The sequence below is a fragment of the Periophthalmus magnuspinnatus genome, chromosome 18, assembly GCF_009829125.3.
Source record: "Periophthalmus magnuspinnatus isolate fPerMag1 chromosome 18, fPerMag1.2.pri, whole genome shotgun sequence".
Lineage (NCBI taxonomy): Eukaryota > Metazoa > Chordata > Actinopteri > Gobiiformes > Gobiidae > Periophthalmus > Periophthalmus magnuspinnatus.
Genome location: NC_047143.1, coordinates 13,373,785 through 13,390,286, shown reverse-complemented (window position 1 = coordinate 13,390,286; position 16,502 = coordinate 13,373,785). Strand labels below are relative to the sequence as shown.

At 41.0% G+C, this 16,502-nt stretch overlaps 1 protein-coding gene across 1 annotated transcript; it reads right to left on the bottom strand.

The window, feature by feature from the left end:
• Positions 1–1,932: 1,932 nt before the first annotated feature.
• Positions 1,933–14,506, bottom strand: zgc:101765 (uncharacterized protein LOC450036 homolog). The gene is made up of 6 exons (XM_033983600.2): positions 14,463–14,506; positions 13,687–13,928; positions 12,784–12,929; positions 12,564–12,703; positions 2,330–2,488; positions 1,933–2,149 (listed from the first exon to the last, which is right to left on the bottom strand). The coding sequence occupies exons 2-6, from the start codon at positions 13,923–13,925 to the stop codon at positions 1,970–1,972; spliced, it is 864 nt and encodes a 287-aa protein (XP_033839491.1). The 5' UTR covers positions 13,926–13,928; positions 14,463–14,506; the 3' UTR covers positions 1,933–1,969.
• Positions 14,507–16,502: the final 1,996 nt, after the last annotated feature.

Genomic DNA, 16,502 nt, shown 5'->3' with positions numbered 1-16,502 from the left:
AGGAAGGTTAGTGTGACAATTTTGGTGAAGTTTATAATGTGGTTGAACATAGACAGCAGATGTGATTTATGTAGAGGCAACCATACTGTAAACAAAGGCCAAAACTTGTCTAATTTCCAAAACCCAAAATTAAGGTAGTGCAGAGAGCAGACTCAGAAAGGTACAATGAAAAAACAAATACCCAGGTCAGATGCCCATACCTGAAGCTGTTCCCTGAATATAACCATGCCACCATCACAGTGGCAGATATCCAGGAAAGAGTCATGCCAGTAGGCATGGAGACATGATCCATGCCTACTGGCTAAAAAAAATCACTGCCAAGAACCTGCTGGCTCTTAACATCATTACGGCTAAATAAATGAGCACATGGATCAACCTGTGCACTGGCTATGGCTCAATGCCACACATGGATCAGCAATCCAGCAGGAAAAGGCCCGATGCACTCCACTGTTGAATGAATCAACAGTAGAGTGCAGAAAAAGACCATCATGGAGGACAAGCCACTACATGGGATATGCCATAACTGAAGTGGCTGATATCAAATCCTACTAATGCCTTGAGAGAGGTGGTCTGAAGGACTCATTCTGGCTTCACAGGAGCAGGCCTTGAGCACTAGAGGAATAAAGGCTCACCAGACAAGACCCAAGGCTCTGCAAAGTGGCACCTGAGACAATAACTGCAGGGTGTAAGATGCTGGCAGGGAAAGCATACATGGATCGGCATGACCAAGCAGGCATATTGTGAAGCATCAGAACAGGACAGGAACAACAGAAACATTTGTGCAGAGTATGGACTGGAGACCACAAGGTCATCTTCAAACGTAGTGGACAATGATTGTGCCAAGATCCTGTGGGACTTCCAGATACAGAATGGTGAACCAACCAGACAAACAACAGACCAAAGCCGTTGTGGCGGACACTGCAGTACTAAGTGATGGGAATATCAAGAAAAAGGAACATGAGAAACTAACATGAGATACCAGGGGCTCAAAGAAGAGCTGGAGAAGGCCTGGATGGTGAAGGCATCAGTGGTGCTTGTGATCATTGGATCACTTGGGAAAGTAACCCCCAAACTGGAGGAGTGACTAGAGCAAATCCCAGGAAAAACATCAGGCATCTCAAAGTGCAGTATTAGGAACAGCAAAGATACTGTTGGACAATTGGCATTCTTTGACTCTGGCAAGGCACACCTCTGAAATGAAAACCATTTCAGCTGACTTTTTCATGAAGCTCATTGAGAGAATATGATTTCATTATTTTTTTCACCTACATAATTCCATATATTTTGCTTCATATGTCTTCAATGTGTATCCAACATGTAGAACATAGTAAACATAAGGAAAAAAAAAAAACATTGAATAAGAGGGTGTGTCCAAACTTTTTACCGGTAACGTAAGTAGTATTTCATGGGATCCAGAATACACACTTCTTCAGTACTTTATGAAGATGTGAGTCTGGTCACCTGAATCTCCCTGTTTTCAAATGGGCGTGATTGGCAGTTGAATTAGCCAATCAGAGATGCACATGGTCTGTCCATATCAGAAAAAAATATCACATTGGGCTGAAAAACATGGCGGATTTCTGCAGAATCAATGAGCAAAGCACCAAACTCTGTTCACCAGAGGTAAGAGAAGTTGTATTTTATTTATAAATGATGGGTGACTAATGAGCTCCTTTGTTTCACATTTGTCACTGAAAAAAACAAATCTAATTGCGCGATCACATTTGGCCAGGCTTGAGCGGAGGATGTGGTTATCAGACTGATATCAGTCTGTTGAAATCATTCTGGATTTACCAGACACTAGTACAGTAGTGCACTTCCCTGTAGAAAGCCCCAAGCCAAATCTGGTTATACTTTTCCAGTTTCAGCACAGATAGCAAAGTAAGCAGATAGCTAATTTATAGCATCTGTAGGCATTGGTATTAAAAAGTCCTGTTGCACTATACAACCAGAGCTAGTGCAGTGGAGGTCAGACCACATGTGAGGGGTCCCAGCAGAAGCGCTGTCCACAGTCCAGGCTGCTCAGCTTGTTCATGTCCTCGTCACTCAGGAAGAAGTCAAAGATGGTGGCGTTGGTCTTTATTCGCTCAGGACTGGATGACTTAGGTAGAACTCCAATATTCTGCTGCACAGCCCAGCGCAAAAGAACCTGAGTGAGAACATTAAGGAACGATCAGACAGTACCATAAACACAATATTGATATCGATAATATCAATACCTGCTCAAATGAGTATCGAGTTTCAATACAAGTTTTAGTATTGATTAGTATCTAATTTTCGATACTTTTGACAACCCTGCCATACAAAACCGCAGCCTGGTGGAGAGTACCTGTGCAGGGGTTCGGTTACACGCTTTGGCCACCTCCAGCACCACAGGGTCACTGAACAGCTCCCCTCTTGCCAGAGAAGTATAGGCCTGGAAGAACACCCCAAACTTAGTACACAGCGCTCGGAGCTCAGGCTGGCCCAGGCGTGGGTGGAACTCAACCTGCACACAACAAGAAAAAAACAGAAGGATTCTTTTAGCATTAGTAATATCCTTCAAACATACTGTGTGCTTTAGTCTTAGATTATTTTTGTTATGGAGCTCATCTGAATAATTTAGGGACAGACATAAATCATAGTGGTAAAATAGTCTCAAAAAGACCACATGTGGAAAGGGAAAATAGGCAAATTAAATAATCTTAATTAGCCTTATGGTCCAGAACAGGACCTAACCAAGTCAGTCAAGTACTATGATCAAGTGTGAACCATTGACTGTAGAAAAGCCTCTGAAAAAGCATTGTTCAAGGCAAGGCCCCTAAGAAATTTGAAAGGTCCCTAAAATGCCATTATAATAAGGCTGGAACTGCACTGCAGCACAGACACACACTCACACCAGACAATTCTTTTTAAAATGTAAAAGTCAACAAATATAATGTGTAATGCACATAACAAAGATATGTGCACTACGTAGCCATAATCAAGAGCTTGGAATTTATTAATGATCTAAATAAAAATGATATTGAACAGTTCTCAGATGACATCACTTAACCACATCTCTCTGCTAGCATAGTCCGAATCCCCCTTTAATCCAGCCGTGCTCCAACCTCGTTGACACAGCCATGAACCGGCGCTACTCCAAAGAGGGCATTTCCTTTTACAGAATCCCAGCGGAAGACTTCTGAAAACAGTCGCATCTGTAGCAAACACTTTGTGGGCGGTAGGTTCAGCACACGCTTCAAAGTTTTACTTTTGATGTGTATTTGAAACTTCATTTTAAAATAACAAGAGGTGTTTGAGCATGGTTACCAAAATTCTCGGGATTTCATCCGGGGGCGGGGCTTAGCGTTCCATGTCAGTAAAGCTAGTTACTGCTATTTTCCATAGAGAGTGTTGAAGGATCCCAGCAGGGGTTGCCAAAGGGTGCGTGAACGTGACGTCACACTGCTTTAATAATGCTTAAGGTAGTTAATTAAAATGTTACGCTAAAGTTATGAAGTAGATGTGACTACCGACTTATCTATATCAACTTGCTAAATTTAGACTCATCTGTTAAATGTGTATTTGATTAGCTTTGCTTTATCCTTTTATACACTTATGATATTATGATTATTAAAGGTGCCTAAGTTACTCAATTGGTTAAAAGAATGTTTTGACTAAAAGGACCTTATGTGTGTGCTAATGTTGCTAGTTTATGAAGTTGCTTTGTTGTATCTTTAGGACTGCATTTATAGCTTGTTTTGATTTTATGATGCATTTAAGTAGCAATTTGATGCTAAATGATTTAATGGTATATTACAGTATAACTAAAGTACCTTTTGTTTTATTTTTACTTTTATACTTTTTATACTTTTATACTTATTAAAATTTTGCTTATGCTTGTAATAACAAGGTGATAATTGTAAGATCAATGTTTGACAGTATGAACTGGGCTGGCTATAACTGACATTGAATTAAAAGCTTAAATTTGCTCTAAATTGAAGTTAAGACAAAGTTCAAAAGTTCAGTTGAGTTTAAGACAAGTTCAAGACACATCTGCGCAGGTGCAACTCTACAGTTCACTGAGTGCACAGGGCCATACCATATTTGTAATAAAGGGGAGGTACCTCCTGGTCAGGCCATGTTTGCTGTCAAACACTGATTGGTTCTTGAGATTTGGAAAGCCCCTTGTAACTGTATATAAGCTGTGCTCATTCTGCAAGCAAACAGAGATCTCTCTGACGTGGAGACTTTATGTCTCTCACTCACTGATGCTTCTCCGAGGTCTTTTTGACGTGGAGACAATACGTCTCTCCCAATTAGTCACCTCTAAGTGCTTGCCACCGATTGGGTGTAGGCCATTCAATTCTTGGAAACCCAGGAGTAGAGGTGGGACCCGCCTGTCTACCATTGAGACAGTTGCCAGAATCTCTCACCAATCCAGGACCATATTGAATTGTGCCTCAATTTGTACCCTCGGCTGAATGGGTGTAGGTTGTTCGATACCTGACAAGTCTGGATTAGAAGTGGGACCCGCCTGTCTACCATTGAGACAGTAGCTAAAATCTCTCACTGTTCCAGGTCACATTGAACGTACCTGAATTTGAACCCTCGGTTGAACTTCGCTTGGCAATAAACACACAAAAAAGGCATTTACTGACTACACCTCATTTTTGTCTCCACACTTGATCTCCTCTACTTTTAGCTAGACTAAAAGTTTAGTAGTTGATAAATCTACTTGCAGGAGACCAGATCCTCGTAAGGTAGGTTCTCACACTTTCTTACACATTTCTGGGCTGGTCCTGGTCCAACCTTGGGAGGTAAAAGGGTTATCAATACGGGTCATCGGGTGTCTCTCCCTCAGGTAAAAGTTGTTAAAGTTGCTCTACCACTGCGGTGATTCGACAGAGAGTGAGTTAACTTAGATGAAAATACAACAAATATTAAGGTTGTGATCCGTTACATACAGTTAACAAATACCCTTTTATTTATTTATAATTTTCTTTTGCCTAAAAAATTACAGCTCAGTTTAGCCAAAAATCGGTTAGCACACCTATCCCAAAACCCTAAACTTACCTGTTCATAAACCTAACCCTGATCCTAACCCTAACCTTAACCTGAATGTGAAAAGATATACTGACCAAAACCAATATTAGCGAATAGTGACCATAACGACTAACACAAGTTTGTTGTTGTTTGGCATAACTGGAGTTTGGGGAAAATGGTTTCACCCAGATGCATTTTTTAGGCCTGAGCCCCAACAGGGCGTAGGGCCTACCGCTTCCACAATGATGAGTGCATGGGCTAAGCAGTCTGCATGGGCAAGTGCAGCACGAAGCGCTCATGTCCCCCAAAAACACTCCTAGCACCGAGCCCTATCCAAGCACCGATGCCGCAGGCATGGGCCATATTTATTACTGCTAAAATGAATGGAACTCAATGGGAGGTTAATGGGCTACCGCGCCCGTCATTTCGCCATTGTGGATATATTGTTTTTGCTAAAAATATTATTAGCCCGAGCCCATACAGGGCGTAGGGCACTCATCATTGCAGACTGTCTTCGAAGTTGTGTGCAAAGCACGTGTCCCCTGTCGCCCCCTGCCCTGACTCCTGTATCCTAGCAACACATGCCATAGGCATGGGATATGCATATTTGTTTTTGCTAGCATGTCAGCGTCAACATTGAGTCAATGGGCAACTTTGCGGCTTTAATTTATTCTTTCTTCCGCTCTTTGAGCAGGAATTTGACCCTTTGAACATATTGAAAAACTCACAAAATTTTCCCCAAAATTCAGGTGTGCCGAAAAATTTATTTTTTATGTGTTGCATAATTGTGCATTAAAAAATGGCACAAAATAGTCAAAATACATTGCGTCAATGGGAGAAGTCCTGACGTCAACTTTGCCATAGAGCCACGAAATTCGATACACGCATTTATCAAGTGATGCCAAACAAAAAAAAAAAAAATGCCCACGCCCACGACAAACCGGAAGTCGGCCATCTTGGATTGAAACTTCACCGGCAGGGCTGAAAATCACTGTACATCATCTAGACAAGTGGGGCATCAAAAGTTATCCAATTTATGATGATGCCTTTCACGGCAGCCGCAAAATTCTGTTGGAATTTTCAAAATTTTCACGTCAAAATTTGCTCCCGTGCACACAAAGTCCGATTGGGCTCAAATTCAAAACAGTTGTAAAACTTTCTCGTCTAATTCTACTGTTTGTGAAAGAAATAAAACTGGCGCAATAGTGCCCCCTATAGAATTTCATATGAATTTGTATGGAGGGCCGAAAATTTCGTTTTCCCAAATGTTACCAAATTTGACACAAAATTCCAGGGGGTCATCCGAATCAATAAAGTAAATCAGACCCATGTTGTCTTTTGCTTGGTGTTGCCATGGTGATGCGCCAAAGTGCCAATGTTATCCTAATGGGAGTGATCCCATTCATGTGAAAAATATTACTTTCATGGAATCATGTTAAATTTGGCACCATGACGCCTCATGTCATCAAAAAAGTCAATCATTTCATTTCATTAGGCCCGAGCCTGGGACTACGTCCCAGCGAGGGACTCATTAAAACCGCATCTGGAGCATGGAAAATGGCAAAAATCATTCGAAATGGCAGTGAGTGGTGTCAAAAATTAGAACTCAACGAGCTCTAACTGTTACAAAAGACCCCGAGAAAAAATAACGAAAGATGACTCGATAGCGCCCCCTCAAACTTTGATTTTCATGGGGCCAATGGGAGCCCGACTCGGAAAAAAGGCAACGTAAAAATCTGAAACTCACATCAAAAAATATTACTTGTCGGGACATGACAAAAATGATATTATGGCCCCGCCCTAAAATGTACAGGAAGTCGGCCATATTGGATCAAACCCGGGAATGACAAAAGTGCACACCCTCACATTCAGGACATTTCCTTGCACAGTTTTCATCACAAACACTTACAATTTGGCCCAATCCCACTAAACCCATGTGTGATTAAATATTATCAATTACATTTTGATTATGACTTTGGGTGTGGTCAGGGTGAATTTTCAACAAAATTGCAATTTTTGGAATATTTCAATAAAATATTTCTCTTTCACACATTTTTTGTTGGGAAAACGCTAATACAGCGTTTACGCACATTTGTGAGTTGAACGCAATGATATGCAAATCAAGGCACTCTCTCACAAAATGGCTCTCTAGTGCCCTCTTCAAATTTCATTTTCAAAAATTCGTAGAACACAATTGAATTGTCGTGGACGTGTGAAAAATTTCACAGGGGCCTTACTTGTGATGGGGCACAATGTGAGAAAGTCACATGACTGTAGCTGTTATGGTTTAGGAGAAAGATAATGGGTGGAAAATGCATTTCCATTATTATTATTTTTCTTTATTATTTTGGTCGTGTCGTTGAAGCCATTTTTGACCCCCTGAACGTTAACGAAAAGTCAATTTTATTGCACCCAAAATTCAAGGTTGGTGAATTATTATTATAATTCACCAATTATATTTTGATGTTAAAAAAAATTAATGTTTCAAAATGACTCAATAGCGCCACCTCAAAATTTGAAATACATTGTGGCAATGAGAGACCTTTTTCATCGTAGACAAATTAAATTTGGTACAAACATAGAACATGTCAAGACAAGTAAAAAATTATATTATGTCCCCACCCTAAACCCTACAGGAAGTCGGCCATTGTGGGCAGAACCTAATTTTTTCAAACTTTTACCTCTCACATTTGAATTTTTTGCGCCTTGGATTTTCATTCAAGAAACATGCAAATTGGTCAAAATAAACTAGACCCATGTGGGATTATAGGGACCTCTTTTGGAATTTTCTAAGTTATAAAATGTGGGTGTGGCGAGCCTGCAAAGAAAAAAGCCATTTTTTTAAGTTTTTAAATGCGTGTAACTCACACATTTAGTGTCCTATGCCCCGGCAGGAATATACTTTTTTTTTCAAAATGTTGATCTGAACGCATAGATATAAAATTTACACAGGTCAGACATTATATTGCTCCACAGCGTCCCCTTGAACGTTTGAATTGGACCAAAAAAATTACTTTGACATAAACATTTGAAATTTGGCATGGACATCCCTATTGACATACTGAACAAAAAAGCCAATGAGAACATACCTCTATTTTCAAAGGTGTTGCCATGGCAACGTCTGACATTTCTCATTGAAATACATGGGTTTTGGTTAACTGGGATGAAAAATATTTACTGTGTCATAGACCATTCAAATTTGGTACACATATTCCTCTCATCATACTGAACAAAAAAAGCCAATGAAGACATACCTCTATTTCCAACCGTTCAGGCGTGACAATGTCATAAATGGTCTCATTGGAATGAATGGGGTAGTATTACTGAGACGCTGATTTTGGGGGGAGGGGCGATGTAAGCGGGAACGAAACGCAGGATGTTCACGGTAGCGTGTACCCCGCGGTCGCAAGGGGTGGCGAGGGCCTTTATCACTGCTTGCAGTTTTAATTTCATTTTATTTTTGAAACGCCCAAAATCAAAACAACGGTTGTCTCGAAGGGCGTTCATGTTTTGGTTGATGGGGGAAACCGGAGTACCCGGAGGAAACCCATCCAGACACGGGGAGAAACCTGCAAAACTCCACACAGAAAGGCCTGGGCGACCCGGGGATCGAACCAAACCTTCTTGCTGTGAGGCAAGTGTTGCCACTTAGTCACCGTGCTGCCTACACACAAAAACAAACTGGAAAATCAAACAACAGGAAAAATCTGAGAAAACAAGAAAAATCGGCCAGGCGAGGAGGAGGGAGGGGGGCGGAGGAGGACCAATCAGACCCATATCATACCTTTCACTGGGTTTTTATGGCGATGCGCGAAACAGCCCATGTTATCCTAATGGGAAAATTTCCAAATTTTCGTACATTTCAAAGTCTCATTAAAACGTATTTGCTTCATTGAGGAACGTGAAATTTGACACAGTAACTCTTCAGGTTGTTTCCGTCAAAAATGTCCCGGGGGCCAAGTTTGTTTTTTGCACGGTGTTGCCATGGCGATGCCTGGAAAAACCCATGTTTTTGCATTTTGTGCATCAGTCCTTCCACTGTGTGTAGACTTTGTTTAGTGACAAGTACAGCCCAAAGCTGCAATAACACGGATAAAACTGGCGCGTTAGTGCCTCCTGTAGTGAGTGCCGGGTCGGCCAAGTGCGAAGAACTGCCGCTGAGGGCCATTCGATGCCGCTTGCGGCTTTAATTTATTATTACTTTTGTCAGATTCAAGTTATTTCTGTGACCATTGTAAGTTTTTCTTTCATTAACCGATGGGTACCAACAATTTTGTCCACGTGTGGACTTCAAAATGTGTTATCATAAAAGTCTTATTATTCAAAAGTATTCTACAGTGTGAGAATGTGTTCACCAGTATTGACCCAGCAGCTTATATGCTCTGATTTAACAAATGTTTTTTGTTTTTCTTTCTTTCTGCATGACAGTGATTGAAGTAGCAGAGGGGGAGGATGATGATGCAACAGAGACAAACTATGTCCATAGCCCGTAATGACCTCTTTATCCTTCTATCTCTCTTCTTTTCCTTATGATTCAGGATCTTTGTAGTGGAGAACCCTGGAGTATGGCCAGTAAAAATCAGAGTAGTAGAATAATTAGATAGCTGCATCTCATTTTTGGATTGTGTTTACATGCACCAAAGAAATCTGATCACCAAAAACAGGTGACAAGTGTCAGTTAACTATTAGATATTTAGAGTAACAGTAAAGACTACTGCTGTAACGTACTATTAGTTTTAAATGGCTTTTTCTTTTCTTCTTTAATCTTTCATCTTGGTCTTTCTTGGTACCACATTAGTTTGCCCTTTTTCATAATTGTCAAACCGCCTGCACAGGTGGGAACAATCAGAAATAAATCAGATTACTGATAATCACTCCATAAATCAGGCAATGATCAGATTTTTGGTGTGCATCTCAAACCTAACCTGTAATAGGAGTAACATAGAAAATCGATCCTTTTCCTCTGGTGTGGAATTATGTCTTCCTCAGTAAGTTTCATAGCCTTCACCAGAGGCAGAGCAGAGCATTTAGCACTTCTGTCTATAGGGTTGCACAATTATGGGAAAAAAATTTGTGACTACTTGTCATGATCCGCACCGTCCGCTCCTAGTTTCCTCCTGTCCTGCTCTTTCCCTCCCTCACCTGCCGGATCTGGGCTGGGCTCCTGACTCCTCCTGCGCGCACCTGCAGGTCATCCGCACAATCACCACCACCTGCTGTGTATAAGAGGAGCCAGGACTAGACACTCGGTGCGTGATCATCGTCGTTCCTTCGTTCTGTCATTCCTGTCATTGTCTGCGGGATCCTACGTGTGTCTTCGCCTCCTGTCCTGTCTTGGTCTTCGGCTTGTTTCCCGTCACCTGCCCTGGCTCCCGCTTGCTGGATTACTCCTGCTCGGTCCTTCCTGTTCCCGCGCCTTGTCCTGTCGTGCTCCGGCCCTGGATGTCTCCTGCCCGCTCTGGACTACGCCCGTCTGGCCTGCCTCCCGCTCCCTGTCCCCGTTTGTGATTTACGAACTATTGACTATTAACTCTGCACTATTGTAAATAAACACCGTAAATCTGCCCCGAGTCTGCACTCTTTGGTCCGCTACACCCACCGTTACGACACTACTACAATTAGATTTATAATATGTCTAAAGGGCCTATATTGCATTATTTTCTGATCTCTGTTATAATGTGGTTTCCTCATAGATACCTGAAGTTTTGTTTTTTCCAGTCACTCTTATTTAACACATAAATCCTGCATATTTAGGCTGAGTTCCTCTCTCTCTGTTCCACCTTGTATTCCACCATGTTATGGTAATACAGGAAGTGATCTACAATTATTGAGCAGGTTGTGTACCTCTCACTACAAACTGGACACATCCCATCCTCCCTTAAAGCTACTGTCATCCGCCCCATCCTAAAGAAGCGCTCATTAGGTCCAGAGGTGCTTGCTAACTACAGGCCTATGTCAAATCTCATCTTTCTGCCAAAGGTCCTAGAGAAGGTAGCAGCCTCCCAAATTCAGAACTATCTCAAGCGAAATAGCTTGTTTGCGAGGTTCCACTCAGGCTTTTGTTCAGCCCACAGCACGGAAACAGCTCTGCTCAGGGTGACAAATGACCTACTGATGACACCTGATTCAGGTTCACCATCTCTGCTCAACCTGACAGCAGCATTTGACACTGTGGATCATACCATTCTCCTGGATCGCCTCCACCACAACAGCTTGTTGGGAACTGTATTACAGTGGTTCCAGTCCTACCTGTCTGACAGGACTGAATGCGTTCTGTTGGGTGGAAGCAAGTCCAGGCTTCTCTCTGTCACATGCAGCATTCCGCAGGGGTCAGTTCTCGGCCCCATCCTTTTTACTATCTACATGCTACCCCTCGGTCATGCTTTTGACATGGGTTGTCCTTCCACTGTTATGCTGATGACACACAGCTGTACATCAGAACTGCCCCAAGCCCCTCTGAAGCTCTGTCATGACTCACTGCATGCCTTGAGGAGGTAAAGGCATGGATGAACAGCAGCTTCCTTCAGCTAAACAGTAGTAAAGCCGAGGCACTCCTTGTTGGCACACCCCATCAACTTCGCTCCTTTCACCTTTGATGGTCAGGTCATCACCTTCTCCTCCTCAGTCACTAACCTGGGGGTTCAGTTGGAGCCACAGTTGACTTTCAGTAACCACATAAAACACCTGTGCAAGACATCATTTCACCAAAACATCTCCAAACTCCACCCCTTTCTAAACCTTCCAGATGCAGAGAAACCTGTCCATGCCTTTATCTCCTCAAGGTTGGATTATTAATGCAATGGACTTTTCGTTGGAATTCCTGCCAAGGACATTCAAAAACTGCAATACATTCAAAACAGCTCCGCCAGAATCCTAATGAAAGTCCTAATAAAATTTGAACAAATCACTGCACTGGCTCCCTGTTTCATCCCGGATGGAATACAAAATTCTTCTCCTGATGCTAAATGCATCACTGGTCAGGCACTACTGTATCTGCAAGACCTGATCACTTTGCAATCTTCAGACCGCACCCTCAGGTGTTCAGGCAGCATGCTCCTTCAGGTGGAGTTTGCATGTTCTGCCTGTGCCTGCCTGGGCGTTACATTTTCTCCTACCCCTAAACACATGTACAATTGAGTCCAGTCTACTATGGTCTTTGTCATTCTTTGTCAATAAGAAGACATGATTAAATAATTGTAATTCTTGACGTAGTCCTGAATCTAATTCCATTGTTTGCTAAAATTATAACTAGCTGAAATCCTGAAACAGCTATCAATCAGTATTAGTGCAGAAAAGTGAGGGTTATAAAGATTTTCCAAAGTTTTGAGTCCATTTGAAGTCATTGGTTTAATCATGTACTGCTCCTTGTGATCACACAGGAAAGTCAGCAGAAACATGATAAAGGGCAGCATGTGCTCCTCCAGGAAAATGATTTTTCTGTTGAATTTACTGTGTGACTTTATCCTAATTCATCTTTTTCCAGTTATCCTTGTCTTTGAACAGTAAAACCATTGCTCCTCTACAAACCAAGCCATACTAACAGATTTAGTTTTTACCTGTAGCAAAGCAGGGGGGACTTTGCAGCTCTTCATCAGCGCCCTCATGTGGGCAGGGGTGTAGTTGGACACTCCAATGGCCTTGAGCTTCCCCTGGACGTGCAGCTCCTCCAGCGCTGCCCAGCTGGCTGCTCTGTTGTCTGACACACACACACTCATTGCACTAAATATCATTTAGGACATGGACACTAAAAAATGTGACATGTGTGGGTCCACTCACCAGGGTTCCTCTGGTCTGTCACCTCCAGCCCCTGTGTGCCGGGCCAGTGGATCAGGTACAGGTCGATCCAGCACATATCCAGCTCTGACAGGCTGCGCAAAGCTCCCTCCATGGCCCCCGCACCCTGGTCTTTAGGACCCAGTTTACTGGACACAAATATCATACAGGATACCACTGTTGCATGTTCATGGCACATGTGCAATAATGGGATAGCACATGTGTCATGAATAATTAAGATTTATGACAAATAAAATGGCAAGACTTAGCTGCTTTAATCCTGCTTTTAACTGGTTAATTATGAATTGGGTGCTGCTACTACAGATGCGTAACAATACAATGAAAGAGGTTATGCATTTTAATCATTTTATTCAAAAAATGCTCCTGGCATTTCAGTGGCACTGAAGCAGAACTATGGCCAGCACAACTGACAAAGGGTTTCTTCTTTTTTGCCTCATTTTTGTCCATAGGTCTTTTGTTTTCATACCACAACCCTTATTTCCTCAGCATACAGAAACATGTTACTTAAGGAGAGAAAGGTTTAGGTCAACTGTGTGTGATCACAAAGTCTGTATCAGTGATAAATGTGCCTGTAGTCTGCCATATCCCTGTTGCTTAACTGTTAACTGGTTTTCTACTTTTATTTACTTGATTTTCATATTTTGCACATCAGGTACAAACTAAATAATTAGCATATATTTACAGTCATAGGACTTTATATTTGTTATTGAGCTGTAGCAGCTCTTTCACATTTTGATGTGTTTTGAGCTTTTACATAAGTATATGCCATTAATCACCATTTACACTCATATCCCTTTGTCACTCACTAAGAAAGTTCCAAAGGTTATGACGTCATCTGCATAACCTCTATTGACTGATAATATAGATACACTCACATTTGAATACCTGGTTATGAACACGTCCTCTCTGGTGAGCCCATACTTGGGCAGTAACTCTTTCAGCGCTCGTCCTAAATCGGCCTCATTGCGGTACACAGCAGCACTGTCGAAGGAGCGATATCCAGCAGCCAATGCCGCATCCACAGCTTGGAACACAGCTTCTGCCCCCATCAGTTTATAGGTGCCCAGGCCTAAGAGGGGCATCTGGGCTCCGGTGTTCAGGGACACGCACATGCCGGAGGACATGACCTTGGATTTTAGGAGAGACTAGTCTGTGAACAACAAGAGCCAGAACAACATGCTTGTGTATATATATATATATATATATATATATATATATATATATATATATATATATATATATATATATATATATATCTGACAGAGCGGACGAATCTGCAAACCCCCACTTCTCTGATGATTTGCCTATACTTACTTCAAAACAAAAACGTTGTAGTGTATGTAGTGTAGTTATCTGATATACTTGAGGATTCAATACCATTGTTAAGACACCGTGAATTGGACTGAAAAGGGTTAGCTTTTTTAAATCTTGAATTAATGATAAATCCATTGTGTATTGTTTTTAATGTATTGTAAAACACTGCGTGTTTTTTGTATGAAATACACATAATAAATGCAATTCGATTGATTCTTTTGTTGCAGTGTATCAATCATACATTATAAATGAGCAATAAAGTGCATGCAAAGACTACGTGTGGGTTATTTAGTCAGTGTGAAAGTGAGCATTTATCAGTAGAAAATGGTACTGGTATGGCTACTTACTTCCTAAACTAAGTGAAGACAAATAGAAAAACAGGCGAATATAATCCAAACTTCAGCCGCAATTAAGTTTAGTTTAAAACCACTACAGAGCCTATTTATTACGACCACACACTGTCGCGTTCATAACACTGAGCCACGTGGTTCTGAGGCAGTCATGTGACGTCCCCTCTACTTTCATCTGATTGGAGGAAGAGACAGCCAATCAAAATGGCCCAAATAAACCGCTGGCCACTGGGCTGCCTAGTGGCGGGAAACCGAGCACCCGAGCACCAAGCTCTTCAGCGTAGGCACTGAGAGGAACCGACAGAAGAGAGCCCCGAGCACCGGGACGAGATCAGGACAGCAGCGATAGTCCGACAGCCGACAAGTGAAGGGACACTTCCAGCTGCTCAAACCTTGGCTAAAATAGTTGTTTATTTTGTTATACTGGGACTTTTATATTATTGGTAAAAGTTACCATACAATCTCATATTTAAAATGTAAAACGCTAACAAATACTCCAACCTTTAATTTCTATGTTTTACTTACTTATAACTTATAAACAAGTTACTAAACAAGTAGGCCCATACACCATTTTTTACAAGACGTGTAATTTAACAAATGCATATACTATACATGCAATAGTTTACAGTGATGTCTACAGTGTACTGAAATAAGAAAATAGGCTAATATAAACATAGATGTATTCAGATAAAATATTCAATTTCACTTGTAATATACAGATAAAATATTAAACGTGGAATTGTTTTTGACATGTGGATGCAATTGTGATTGATTTATCAGTTTGATTTTTTACTTCTCTTAAACGTTCGGCTCATCAGCCATTTTAATCTACACATAATCAAAGGAGTACATTTGATTACGTAACACGTGTGCACTATGTATAATCCACACATCTCTGCCAATAGGACTAACCAGTTAAATTATGCTTTATCTTTTGTCTGCTTTCAAAAGAAACAAAATAAATATGTTGAATGTTTTAAAAATCTATTGAAAACCCACAAGCCTAGTATTAGGCCTGTTACTATAACAAATTTTTTAGTGCGGTGTATTGCTGGAGTAAATATAGGCAATAAATGATAATATTGAAACCAATCCATAAAGCAGAAATATCCACCAAAAAGTATTCTAAATGTAGAATATTGTTAAATAATAGATTGCAACATTAGTAGTTATTTTGTATATAATGAGTCATAGGGGTTGATAATTCATCTCTCAAAAGCTCTCATCATAGTACAGAAAAAAAAAATCCTACTGGTACAAAGAAAAAGTACCTATGAGAAATATTGACCCCAAAAAATAATTGTTCCATCTGTATTGAACGATAAGTCGATTATAGTATTTATTGTGACAGGCGTACCTAGTATACAATATTAAAATGGCTTCTTGTTTGAGTGTGTTTAGGAGAGCCATGACACTGCAGCCCTTCTCATTCCCCTTCCCTCAGACACGCTTCTTCAAGGCTGGGACGTACATCTACAAGTTTAAGATCCGAGGAGGCAGTTCATACAGGCAAGGGCACATCCATGCTCACTCTAGATACAGCTTCTTTACAGCTTTCACTGACAAAAATCGATGAAAAGCTTCCTGTTAAAAAAGGCAAATACTGCATTATACAACAAAAGGACTATTTGGCACAATTACATCTCATAGTAACAAGGTTTGGATCATTTCCCCCAAATGATTTTATTTGAAATAGTTATTGACTCACTGTTTTATACACTGCATTGCTCTGCATTAGAAACATATGTGTAAATAAAAAATGTATATTCATGGGTTTTCAACATCAATTCCTTCCTGTTTTGAAGGACTTTGTGAGTACTTGGTGAGGTCCTTTCTCCATTCAAAAGATATAATATTTTGATTTGAATTGCTTAGTTGCTATGATCATGGAGGATAGTTGCCATAGCTTGAAAGTTTGAAACCCATGAATAGGCATGATTCCATGGAAATAGAAGGTTAAATCCATACATCTCTATGGAGGTCGATACGTTCTATGTCAAAGGAACAACATTTCCATGGAAATGAACGGGAGTAGGA